Below are 13,344 nucleotides of genomic sequence, written 5' to 3'. Positions count from 1 at the left end.
TAGACAAAAGATTGCTAATGACACCGTTGCTTTCTTTTATGCTTTTCTTTTCAAAGCCCAGTTTTGAATGTCACTGTTTTCAGGTCCCTTTAGTTGGGTAATTGCACATAGACTTCATATAAAGGAAATTCATTTGTTCAGGGTCACTGCATGGTTTTTCATTAAAAACAAATTACCGGTGTTCAGAAAGGACATCTGGGTTTCGAGAGTCCCATTAATGACTATATTTTCAGCATCACTATTCCGGACAGTCTACCCTTTCCTGTCACCCAGCAAGCAGGGCCTGCCAGGAGAGGAGGGGACAGGGCAAGTGACAGTCCCTGGGAGGGGAGAATGAGTGGCAGGGTGGGGGCTCCATCCCTAGAGACAGGGAGAAGGAAGAAGGGGGAAAACAAACCAACAGGCAGCAGGGGCTGCTGTCCATCCCAGCACATCTAACACAAGAAATGAAATTAAGTATTTAAGTGAACGATAATGGCTCCTTGAGCACAACCTTTTTCCAGTTCAGTTGCGGCACCGTGAGCCTGACAGAGAGGGCAAGCAGATGCTGAAGCCTGACAGGGGCATGGTTTGCCCAAGGTCTCTCAGCTGTGGGAACCACCATAAGCCCCCCCCCCGCCCCGACCCTTAGCAGGGACCCAAACAAGACACAGCTGCTGAGACAGTGGTCCGCAGAGCAAGCATGCAAGCTGCAGCTCCAGCACCACTCCTCCTGTCTTCCCCTCTGTGCCCTTGCCAATGGACACCATCTTCCCAACACACGGCAGGACACAGACCTTCAGACACTTTCAGGAGCACTCCCAACAAATAGTGATCCACGGAGCAAGACTTGACTTGGCACTGGAAATAGGCTGGTGGTGTGTGGAACAACAGAGGACCAAGAAAAGACCCCAGGCAAGCAGCGCCGGTCCCCATCACCATGCCAGCCCCAGCCAGCAATGCACCAGAGCCTAGGCAGGAGGAGAAGCAATGCTGGAAAGAAGGTCTGGCCTCCCAAAGGCAAGAGAAATATGGTAATGGCGTTCTATCCATGACTAGCAGACCGTCACTCTAGCAGCTGTGCTCCCTTTCAAATGCTTCAAAAGCTGGGTCACTCACGTAGGCCACGGAGCACAATCCCTGCAAATACTGCGTTTCCCAGCGATGCGCTCCCAAGTGGCTGCTGCTAGGCTCCTAAAGCCAAATCTGCAGATATGAGGTGGTACAGGGAGCGAAGAGAGCAGAAGCTGCAAGCAGAAGAGGGCATCACCTCCGTTAGAAGAGCCAAAGAGCCCTGGGACACCTGTTTGGAAAGGAGTAAGCAAAACCTAGTGGCACTAGGCTCCGGGCTGCAAGTACTGGACGGGATGAGAAGATGCAGTTTGCACCTGCCCGCTCTTCCCAGGAGACAAAGGGAAGGCTGCTGGGAAAACACTGCTCTGTGTTTCTAAAGAGACAGAACCTTAGGGGCACAATCACAGTGTGAAGAAATAATAACAATAATACCAAATTATTGGAGATAATTTTCCATATACAGCGTCTCATTAACCTGTGGGATCCTGTGCACTGAGGTGGTACTGAGACCACAAACCTAGCAGGAATCAATAGTGCATTAAACCTGTAAATAGATAATGAGAACATACAGAGAGCTACACTAGACAAAATAAACATTTACAAGGGATACAAACACTCATGCTTCAAGGCATGAGCCACTACGTGATGAGTAGTAAAGTTTCCACTTTGGGCAAGATGCTCCAGGACCTGCTGCAGCCCTAGCCACAGGCTAGGTGATGACGGTGGGCAGCAGTGGCTGTTACCAGGACCCCCACGGATTCACACGACAGATGCCACATGATGTTGTCCATCTCCTGCCTGCTCTCAACACGTCCAGGAGTATTTACCAACAGTCACCGATTTTCTACCGGGTCCAGCTGCCAGGAGAGGCCCCTGACCATACCCTGCAGAGCCACACGTGCCACCCACCATCCAGCTGGGAGCATGGCACTGACCACCACCTCCAAGCCCGATCTCCCAACCAGTTGTTTTCCCATCTATGTGCCCATGCCTCCCCACCGCCGCATTTCACTTGTGCCCTGTGCTGTCAGAGCACTGTGGTCTGTGGGAACCACAGCGCATCCTTGGAGAGCTCCTCTCCAGTCACCTTTAAGGGGTGACAGCCACCAAAAGGTGGCAGGAGAAGCGTGCAGGGTCAGTGACCTGCAGAGGGAACACGTTTACGGGAGCCTCAAGCTCTCAGTTTGTAAAGCTCTGGACTGCACTCAAACCCACACTGTTTGTTTAGTTGGTTCCTTCAGAGAGATTAATTTATTCTCTGGGACAGGGCAGACATCCACAAACTACAAAAAAAAAACCAAACAAAAAAAACCCAAGAAAATTCTTGTTGATATGCAAGTCCCTGTTCTTGCAGGGAAGGAAGGGAGGAGACACAACAGCATGGACCAGGTGCCCCCAGATGCAGCGGGGACAGGTCCTTCGGCATGTCTTTGCCTGCAGGAGAGGCAGGGAAGGACCCAGGGCTGGCTGGGGGAGAAGCCTCTCCTGTTCACACAGAACAGCGGGGGGGTGGAGAAGAGATAAGCACAGAGCAACACACTGAATCCACACAGCTCCCACTTCCAGCTTGGAGATGTCAGGGAGCTGGATGGTGTCCCCTGCCCTGCCGGCATGCAGCAGATCCCCAGCAAATGTGGGACAAACAGCAGCAGCATGGCAAGGGACGGGTTTGCTCGCTGAAGCACAAGCAATGGCAGCAGCAACAAGTACGCAACAAAACACTGCCTATGTCTTATCATGTATACATTTCTCCCATGTCTCCGAGCACTTAACTCACACAATCACTTAATTACGAGCAGAAATTTATGGCTAATGATTAAGAATCTTATCAAGGAAGCACACTTCCAGCAAGAAGCTCCAAAAACTATTGACAAGGCAGCAGTAGGTTGTGAAACAAATCCCTGAGACCCGGTACGACAAACGCGCACCCTTGCTCAGGCACGGTGATTTTGGAACAAGTAAGGATGTGCCAACGGCACCAGACTGGATCCGTCACCAGCTTCACAGTCAGTCCCTCAAGGACTGTGTGCTTTCCCTAGCAAGGCTCTGAAACTGGTCCTGCAAAGGACAGGAGTCAAAGAAGGATGAAGAAGGTATTTTGGATGCTAGTTAGCAAATTCTCGCTTAAATGAGAAGAAGAACCTACAGGAATTGCAGCTGACCTTCACACTAGCTGGAGCAGAAGGTTGTTATTAAAGGAACCAGTGAGAGGAACAGTGCAGTTATTCAATATAATGGGTCACACAAGCCTATGTGTAGTTAAAAATAAAATCTATTACCCGGGAAAATCGGCTCAGATGACTCCGCATCACCGAACCTTCACTGCACCTCCTCTGCCTGAGCACTGCCAAACCCCACATCCTGCAGTTTTGCCATCCCACCCCAAAAAAAGAAGCAAGAGCAAGTATTCCCCTTAGCTGGGGAAGGGACTGGGGCTCACAGCCGTATTTTCAGTGAAAGGTGCTCTGAAGGAAGGCGGTAGATTCCCGCAAGGTTTATACAAGCCTCTAAATCTCCACCTTTGTCAGGAATGATGTGTCCAACGCTTCCAGGTGTTCACTCTCAGCAGGAGGATGCCCCTGGAGAGAGGGAGGGTTCAGGGCATCGGTGAAGGACAAGCCCAAGAGGGACCGGGGTGGGTGGAAGAGGAGGGAGCGGGACATCTGTCCCTCCCCGGGACACAGACACGACCAACCAAGCCTGCTGCTCCTCATGCTTTAAGGTATGATCACAGCTTGTGGTCACGCTGAAGAGTTCAGGCAAGTCCAGTTCTTCACCTGGCACGAGAAGTTGGATGTGCCATCACAGTCAGGCAGGCCTGGCCAAGGGCGGAAAGATTGTACCAGTCACGGTGTCTGTACGTGTGTGTCCACGAGAAATGGCATGAAACCAGGACCAAACCTCATGCTCTTTTCAAACAAGGCTTGCTTTCAGGTGTTCACTTGTTATTCTCACATCTCACCAACTGCATCTGATACCCTTTCAGCGGCTCCAAATGATGTTACATTTTATGGGTAAAAACTGGTTTCAATACAACCTTTGATGGAACTTCTGTACCCAGTTTCTAACTCTAACACACACATAAAATAGCTGCGTTTTTTTTCTTAACTTCTTAGCAAACTGGTAGAACTCCATTTGCGGAACATAATCAAGACTGGTAGCAAAGGTCAACCCTGAAAGAGCCTGGACACCGAATCACCATCACCCACTTTGCTGAGTACTTTTCTCTAAATCACCAACTCCTGGAGCCATGCAATTACAACTGAAATCCCCCTTTGGAGGATTCTCCTCAGTACTCCTCTGACCTCGCTGACTCCAAAGAGCTGGCTCAAATGTCCTGAAGGGTTTGGAAAGCAACAGGGGAAAAGAAAAGAGTATCCCCAAGTTATCACCGCTTTTCAAATCATCTGATACTTAGGGGGCCAGATCCATGACTTTTGACATCAGAATACTGCCCTCCCTCACAGCCAGCAGTGCCTGCCACGTCTAAACCAGAGGCGGCAAAGCTTGGGGACAAAGCCCAGCGGTTCTTTCAAGCTGAAATAGATCTGCTGATTTCCAGTAGTACCTGACCTCCAGCACCCAGGCAGGAGCAAGCCCCGCTCAGTGCTCCCACCACCACCTTGATGTTGCCGTCCCACCCTGGCTGCGTGCAGATCCACAGCAGACACCGATGAAGCTTGCACCGATGCTGTTCCGTGGTGGCAGCAGACCCCGCTGTGCCTGCACACTCTCTGCTCCTGCTGGCCACCAGCCAGCTCAGGCCATGTGGCACTTCTGACTGCGGGGCTCCAAAAGGCGAAGGAAATCACAGAAATACAGTTGTCCTGAGGACAACTCAAGTGTTCGCCAGGAGTCAGGTGGGTGGGCGCAGTTTTGCACAGAGAAACGCGGAGATTAGGACAAGTCCACCCCCCAAGGGCCAGCGACCTGAGCAGGGGGACAGCACGGAGCCACACAGCACGGTTGGAGAAACAGGTAGGTTAGAGCAAAGCCTGTGTCAAACAGGAAGAGCCAGGCATGGTCCAAAAGGGAGCAAACCCCAGGGGAGGCTGGGGGCTCCTTCAGCATCCCAGTGCAAAAGATTTGCCTTGGCTGTCTCCAGGCTGGATAACCTCCCGTGCTGGGGAGCCTGGTTTTCCTTCCTTCAGGCCTGCTTTGCACCTTCCCTTCCCCTCTTGCACTGTGGCTTCTGCCTCGTGCTCACCTCGGCGCAGAGCATCCACAGCATGCCACGCTTTCCTCCTGAAACGCTGTTGAAAATTTTTTCTTTGCCCTCTTTTTTTTTTTTTTTCTTTTTTTTTTTTTCTTTCCCCCACTCCTGTTTTGAAGACTCACCAGGCACCATTCCCGTCAGCGCTGGAGCGGAATAGCTGCCCTGTCCGGCAGGAGGGACGTGCGGAGGGTATCCTGGGAGGGTTGTGCTTGCCAGCTCACGACCTGAGGAATCAAACCAACAAATCACCACGTGAGCATCGCGACGAGCGGACACGGTTTTACATCTCCCCAAGCGCCCAGAACACAGCCATGCATTTGTCATCACTGCTCTGTGAGGACCAGCATGGGATTTCCAGCCTGGCAGGGAGGGCAGGCAGTTTTGCTTTCTCTACGAGCTGCCACAAAGCTCTGACGAAGTGAGAGATGGGAAGGCGAAGAGCAGAGCTCTGCAGGGAGAGGAATGTGCCGGCCTGAACTCTGGCTGCTCGCCCCTATTCCCAAGTTCCTCCAAAGCTCAGATTTATAAAGTCAGAAACAGCAAAATGTGCAGTAACACTGATCTTAATGACACTTCCCTAGAAAACTCTCCAGAAAATCACAGTGCATGGGCTGATGTTTGGCAGAGATCTAAATGCAGTGCAGGACATAAGTGTTTTTATCTCTTACTAAAGCAATTAACAAAAAAGAACAAACACAGGACACTGAGATGCAAAGACAGTTTCAAATACAGTTTGCTGTGGTGCCAGTGGTGCCAGCAGAAGGGTCAGATCTGTAGACACAGCCACAGTAAGCTTTTACTTAAGACCCCGCAAACATATATTTTTACTCAAGTACCCACAGGTCTTCCATAGAAATATTCCTGCAGAAAGCAGGCAGTGGGGTGCCCCCATCTCCCTCTGACACTGGGCCAGGGGTCTGGGGTGCCCTCTCTTCACCCCTCCCCCAGGCACAGCTCCCAGCACTGTCCACGACACATCGCTGCCAGCAGAGCAAAAACAAGAGATGCAGACGGTGCAAATTGCAAAGGGCGGCAGAAGTAACATCCTGACGCTGTCTGGACCCTGGTCCCGCGTGGGGGTCCCACGATAGCCACTGTCCCCACAGACTGCCGCTGCCACAGCAGGATTTTGGGGAAACTGCTGTCTTCTGTGGCCACAGATGGCCCAGCAGGAGAAAGGGATGCTCCTGCAATCCCATCAGGGAGGATCCATCCCTCATCACAGGAGGAATCCTAGAGCCCACTCACGGCCTCCCAGAGCATCCTTGGGAAGATCCCTTATCTAAGGACAAGCTGCCTTCAAAGGGCACCGGAGCATCTGCTCCGGGACACCACGGCTGGGTTTGCAGCTGGATGCAGGCACTGTTAACCCCTCCTGGTGAGAACCACACACAGTGCCCAGGCCACTGCTTTGCTACGGGGATCTGCCCGACCCACCGCCTGGCAAGGGAACGGTGCTGCCAGCACCTCTGTCCTCCTGCCAAGCGGCTGCTCCAGAGGCCAGGAGGAGGGAGGGGACCCTCATGACAGGCAGGCTCAGAGGCAGAGGCACAGCAGCAGCACCAAGCTCTGAAAAGGTGGGTGTGCACTTCAGGTAAGAGAAAGGGACTCTGAGCTGCGGGGAGCCCCCGGCCCTTGCCCGAAGGATGCATCCCTGCTCCTCTGTCCCCTGCATGGCAGGGACCACTCGGGCTGCTGGCCTGGAATGCTGTTGGCCCAAAAGAGCTCGTCAGCCTGGCAAAAAAAATCACTGTGAGCGCAGGTTCCTTCACCAAAACGCGGCATGTCAGATCAACAATAAAAGTTATGTGTCTGTTGATTTTAACACCAGCGACAAGAAGAAACACACAGATTCTTGCAATTAAATTGCTGTCGTGGTTTAACCCCGGCCAGCAACCAAGCACCATGCAGCAGCTTGCTCGCTGCCCCCGACCTGGAGGGGTGGGGAGGAGAATCAGAAAGGAATGTAAAACTCGCGGGTTGAGATAAGAACAATTCAGTAATTTAAACAGAATAAAAAGGTAAGAACAACAATAATAACAATAATAACAGTAACAACGATTATGACGGAAAGTTGAAGAGGGTAAAATCCAAAGGAGAAGGGAGAAAGGAAAACAAGTGATGCACAGGACAACTGCTCACCACCCACTGACAGATGACCAGCCAGTTCCCAAGCAACAATCCCCCCCCACCCCAGTAACCCTCCAAGTCCATACACCAAGCACGATGTCCCATGGTGTGGAATATCCCTTTGGCTGGTTCAGGTCACCTGTCCTGGCTGTGTCCCCTCCCTGTGCCCCCCCAGCCCTCTGGCTGGCAGGGCCCAAGAAAACAAAAAAGTCCTTGACTTAGTATAAACGTCACCCAGCAACAATTAAAAACATCAGCACATTATCCACACTGTTCTCACATCAGAGCCAAAACGCAGCACTGTACTAGCTAGTAAGCAGAAAGTTAACTCCATCCCAGCCGAAACCAGGACAATTGTTTTCTGTAGGCACTGGATTTTATGCTAGTGGTTTTTTTCAAGTCTCTAGAGCTCGGGGGAGTTGAAACTAAATGTTTTCCCACAAGCAAAACCCACTTTTTAACTGTTTTGGTTGGCAGAGATTTTGAGCCGTGATTTCATTTTGAACTGATCTAAAAATAAAATTTTAACTTTTTTTTTTTCGTTATCATCAAAGAAATGAGACCTCATCTGATGAGACAAGAGACAGAAATGCGAGTTACTGCAAATTGCTGCTCACCACCCCCGGGTCATGGCCACGAAGGCCGCTTTCCCCACTGCCCCCATCAGATGAAGAGGTCCATGCCGAAATGCTCCGGCAGCGTCTGGCACACAGGCATCGCTGCCGTGATCTCTCAGCACATGCCCCACTTTCCTTGGCGCTCTTCATCCACAAATTGGGATGTGTGCCGTTCCTCTCAGGCCCTTCCTACAGAATATTTATGGTGCATCCACATCCTGAAAGAATTTAAGGTTCAAAACAATTGATTAATTTGCTCTCCAGTTCTGGGGGGAAGCCAGATCCCTTACGGAAGGGCATCATGAATTCTAATTATTCAACGCAGGCAGAAAATGGCTCTTTTAGATTAAAATGCTCTCCCCTCATCACTGCCCTGCTTCTTTTTCTTCCGCACAAAATTAAACTCTGAGTATGTCACCTCTACAGCCTGGGGACGGCAAAAGTATCTGCCATCTCCTTCAAGTTGACCACAGAAGCAATGTTCATCCCCAGCTCTGGCAGGGAGTCCCTGACGAAGGGCTGCCTCTGACACAGAAGAGCATCTCACAGCCTGACCTCCGCGCTGGTACCCCACCCAGGACACCAAGAAGGGACACCACCGTTCTGCCCTTCCTCAGTGGCCGGTGTCACTGTGGAAAGCCGAACGCCTTGTCACCCAAAGGTGCCAAGGTCGGTGGGCAAGCTCCCCCTGCTCCTGACTTGTCCCACACTGACCATTCCTCACTTTCCAATAGCTATTAAAAAAAAAAAATACAACACATTGCCCTGCAATTTTTTTCAGCGTACTGAAATATTACAACATTTTTCGCTTTCTCCAAAGCCACTGTCACATCCAGCACAGTTAAGATCATTGCCGAGGGCAGAGCTGTGTAGCCACCACTGGTGACACCAAGGAATGTAGGATCTCAGCTCCACCATAAATCAAGTTCAACATCACTCATGGTCTTTCCACAGCTCTGGTCTGGTTTCCATCACACCCCATTTTCAAATTAAACATTCTGCAACCTGCCGACAAATGTTTGGGCCAAAGGTGACCAAGGGCACAGCTGCAAGGGCTGCAACCCCACCTTGTCCCCTCAATTGTATCCAATGTGCTTTCTCTAAAAAAAGGAGCGGAGCACCCCCATCCTCTACGAGATTTCCCTCCAATATTGGCAAGCTTCAATGGCACCGAAGTAACTGATTTCAGAGAAACAATAATAACCCTGGCACAAAGAGAGGATGAGAAGCAGTATCCGTGCCAAGGTGCTCCCACTCTACTCATGCAGGGAAAGCAGCCAAGAGGTCATGAACATCTTTGTTTCAGCAGCGAGCCACGGAGACATGGAGACCAAGGTCCTTCCAGACACACTTTCTTTGGTCTGGGCTTTTTAAGGTTATTTTAGATGCGTAAAGTTGGAAGATGGGGCACAAGTGGCTGCAGGCAGAGCTGCCTCCCTCCTTGCCTTGCTGGGCTGGTGCTGTGTGGGACAGAGCAGCTCAGCTGCCAGCTCCAGCCTACGGAGAAGCTCAGCTGGAGCACAGTATAGCACGATTTCCCAAGAACCTCTGCCAACGCTACGAGGCCACGGCTTAAAGCTTCAGGTACCCAAATACCTTGCAGAGTCTTGCCTGGTAGCCCCAGCAGCACTGGTACCTTCAGTAGTATCTGCTGGCATGCCTCCATGATGGGACCAAGGAGACCCTGGCTTGTCCTTCAGCCTGCCACCTCCTCCAGGCCACTTCGCTGAGCTCCTCCCCGGGAAAAGTACGTCCAAGGTGTGCACCAGCAAGGCAGCTCCGACTCATCATTCGTCCAGCCTCCAGAGGAGAAATGTCTTAGGGGAGAGGGTCGAGACGCAAGGGAGGTTTTGTTCAAAATACACACCATATACCATGCTTGTGCTACCAAAGGCAGAGCAGGTCCACGTTCTTCAAGCACAATATGGTGAGACTGGCAGTGTCCTTCCCAGGATGGGAAGAATGTCCTTTCCCCCATCACGACCAGGTCTTGATAAAACTGTCTCTTCCGTAAGCGACCTTGCCACATAGATGCTTCCACCACACCAACAGAGTAAAGCTCTATCCCTTTGCCTTCAGCAGCACCTGGCTGCAAAGGCCAGCACGTGAGTACCTGGAGCCTTCAGCCGGAGTCAACGTGCTCTGGAGGCTCCCAAGAGCATTTGAGCAGTCAGGTGTGATGCTGAGGAGATGGGCTGCCACCACATGAACGTGGCGGGCTGCTGGTGCCACATGGCACACCACTTTCTTGCGGCACCCTACTTCAACAAGCCAAAGTGCACCGTTCACCAGGACAGCAACTAAGCCAGAGCCTGGATGATGGAGACAGGATAAAAACAGTAATGACATGAGAAGCGGTCTATGGAGAGAAAACGGGAGTACAGGATTATCTGCACTCCACAACTTGCCACAGCATCACACAGATAGCAGCAGATAACCCATCTTTGAAAAGCAAAGGTGCAGCGCAGAAGAGACCTGAGGTCAAGACGACTGCACAGGGTTGAAGTACTGCTACAGACAAGCTGCTGTCCCTCTCCAAGCCTCACTCAGCCTTTGCACCTCTCCAATGGAGAAGAAGGTTCGCCGCTTCTTCGGCGAGTTGCTGTTGGGTCTGAGGGTTTGAAAGTGCTGCAGCATGGAAAGAGACGTCATACTTGGAACACTTTTCTCACCCAATTGTGCAACGAGGACAGCCTGGCTACACAGCCCCTCCAGTGGGCAATTAGCAGGGAGCGATTCTCAGCGTTGCCTTGAGATGGTGTGGAGCTGCACAGGGAACGCGGGAACAGGCACAGGTCCAGGCATGGGCACCACACTTCCACGAAGAAGTTCCCAACTGTCCATGCCATGGAGCCAAGGCTCCCCCAAGGGTCCAAGGAGCCAAAACACTTTGCCTGCAAGACGGTGCCTCTGCACCGCACCCGCGCTGAAATATTACAAGGGTTACAACACCCGGTTCTCCCGCTCCAAGGAAAGCGCTCGGCCTGGAGTCCCAGCTCTCTGCAAAGCCCCAGCAAGTCTGGATGCAGCCACTGCTCCCTTTAGGGAGCTGCCGGTGCCACTGGGATCACATGCTCCTCTGGGTCTTCCCAGTGCAGAACCAGCACAGCAAAGCTCCCAGGGTTTCCCAGTGCAGGACCAGTGCAGCAGAGCTCCCGTGCCTGCTGCATGCCACAGTGCATGTACATGGCAGGGCTGCCTGCAGACAGGCTCCACGCTGAAGGAGCACATCCAGCTGAAAACCCCTGCTACCGTGCCAGCTGGAGCCACCTGGGGAGGGGCTGGGGACCACGGAGCTGGACAGTAAAGGTACCCCATGGGATGGGGGAGCACCGCCACCCTGGCTGGCATCGGGGGGAGGGGAGCAAATGCCTCTGTTACAGATGCTCCTGCACATACACAAGCACAGCAAGCTCACCAAGGGGATGAAAAGTTGCACATCCCTTCCAGTCTTAGGCGTACCTCTGCCAGAATTTATCCCACATTACTCCAAAAAGCAGAATATGATGATGCCAAATAATAGCTGTATCAAGTGGCACCGCGGGACCAAAGGGTGCAGCCACATGTCAGAGTGCTTGGCTCTGCACAGAGAAGGTATGCAATAAATGTCCACCCCTCCATTCACCAGGAGCTGGCAGAGTGCTCACACTGAAAGCAAACTATCATCTCTCAAAAAAAGTGCAAATAAGTAATTTTCTGCCGTGAAGGAAATCATTTTGCAACCAGCTGCAGGAGAGGTCAGCAACACCCTGCTGAGCAGATGTTGCAAGCAGTGCTTGGGCATCAGCAAATGTCCCCTCTGCAGGACAAGCGCCCTGAGGCTGGCTGGGGCAAAAAGCAGCATGTGGCAGCAAAGGACTCTCCTGGCTCCAAACCGTTGGGAAAAAAGATGAAAGACTCATTTTGGATCACTCTTCAGTCCATCTACCTTTTTTTACCACAAAAAAAAAATTAAAAGGTGGCAAAGAACGTTTCCAAGTGTGTCTTTGTATACTACTGCGTGTAAACGTGAATCCAATTAACTTCAAATTTAAATACTAATGAAATTATCTCATTCGGCGATCAGCTCAGCTCTCATCCATGGCAGTAATTAACCACTGGGGGTTGTCACTCCCAGACACATGACACGAGGACTTCCCCAAGCTCAGGTGCTTCAAACCCTTGCAGAATTCATTACCCTGACAGTATGAAAACCCTTCACTTTCAATACCACAGGGCACCAAGACGTTTTTTTTCCCCTTTATCTAACAGATTGCCAGTAACAGTATGAAAGAAATGAACCCACTGGACAGGTAATTAACTACTGCAAAGGATACATTAGAAAATGCGGGGGGTTCAGGTGGCGGGGAGGGGGCTCACACACCCCCTTTGCCACTGCCTCCGAACTATCCTCTACAACAGCAGGGCCAGTGATTTTCCTCTCCACGGTGGGTGGGCTGTGGGATGTGCTGAGGGGAACGGAGCCTTCGCCTACCTCTCCCTCCCTACAGCACACATGAAACTGCCCTCAGCCCAGGAGCATGGTCACCGATCAGGCAGGGCGCTGGGTTCACGTGGTAATCCCACCTCTCTAGAGACGGGGGTTCAACACCGACAGGCCTGCAGCGCTGGGAAAGCCAGCTGGGCAGTGCCGACGTGATCGCCGTGCGTGGTCGCTCCCATCGCCAGCATCTCCGCCAGGTGAAACGACCACCCAAGGCAGCATGCACCCTCTGTCACGTCCAGCACCGGAGTGCCCCGCCAGCAGAGACCAGCACCCTCCCAGGGTCCGTCTCATGTGCGTGCACCCTCTCCACTCCTGCCCAAAACCAGCCCCCCTCCAGACCTGCCCACCTGCCCAAGGCAGAGCCTCCCTGGCTCCACACAGGGGCTGCTGCCCCACCTGTCTCTTCATGTCCTTCCAGAGAATAATTTTGTTTTTAAATGCAGGTTTACACTAAGCAAAATGGAGGTGAAGAGATGCCACCACACCGGCACACTGTCACCTGCCCACAGGATTGTGCGAGGACCTGGGCAGGCGCTTCCAGCACCGTCCCGTTCAGTCTGCAGGTCTGTGGTCCCTCACCCAACAGCCCCTGCACACCAGGAACGCCGATGCTGACTTCATGCAGGGACACCACGTAGGTGCACCAGCAGAAAGGGCAAACCTATCCCAAAAGGCAGCCAAGTTGGACAGATGGGACTTGGCTTTCAGTTGTGCTCCCTCCAAAACGACCCTGCGCAGTCTTTGAGATCCTTATCGCTCCCTACAGCTGCCTGACGGGCTGTAGGCAGGTGGGGGTTGGTCTCTTCTCCCAAGCAACAAGCAATAGGTCCAGAGGAAATGAC

General features: G+C 52.1%; 1 protein-coding gene across 1 annotated transcript in view; it reads right to left on the bottom strand.

Annotated features, from left to right (window-relative positions):
* Positions 1-13,344, bottom strand: part of LOC121080654 (paired box protein Pax-5-like) — a 124,549-nt gene that overhangs the window by 17,031 nt on the left and 94,174 nt on the right. Inside the window, exon 9 of the mRNA XM_040578795.1 lies at positions 5,392-5,493. Coding sequence (XP_040434729.1) covers positions 5,392-5,493 — 102 coding nt within the window. The remainder of the gene's footprint in view (positions 1-5,391; positions 5,494-13,344) is intronic.

Source organism: Falco naumanni, chromosome W (genome assembly GCF_017639655.2).
Source record: "Falco naumanni isolate bFalNau1 chromosome W, bFalNau1.pat, whole genome shotgun sequence".
Lineage (NCBI taxonomy): Eukaryota > Metazoa > Chordata > Aves > Falconiformes > Falconidae > Falco > Falco naumanni.
Note: the sequence above shows the minus strand (reverse complement) of the source record. Positions and strands in the feature narration are given on the sequence as shown.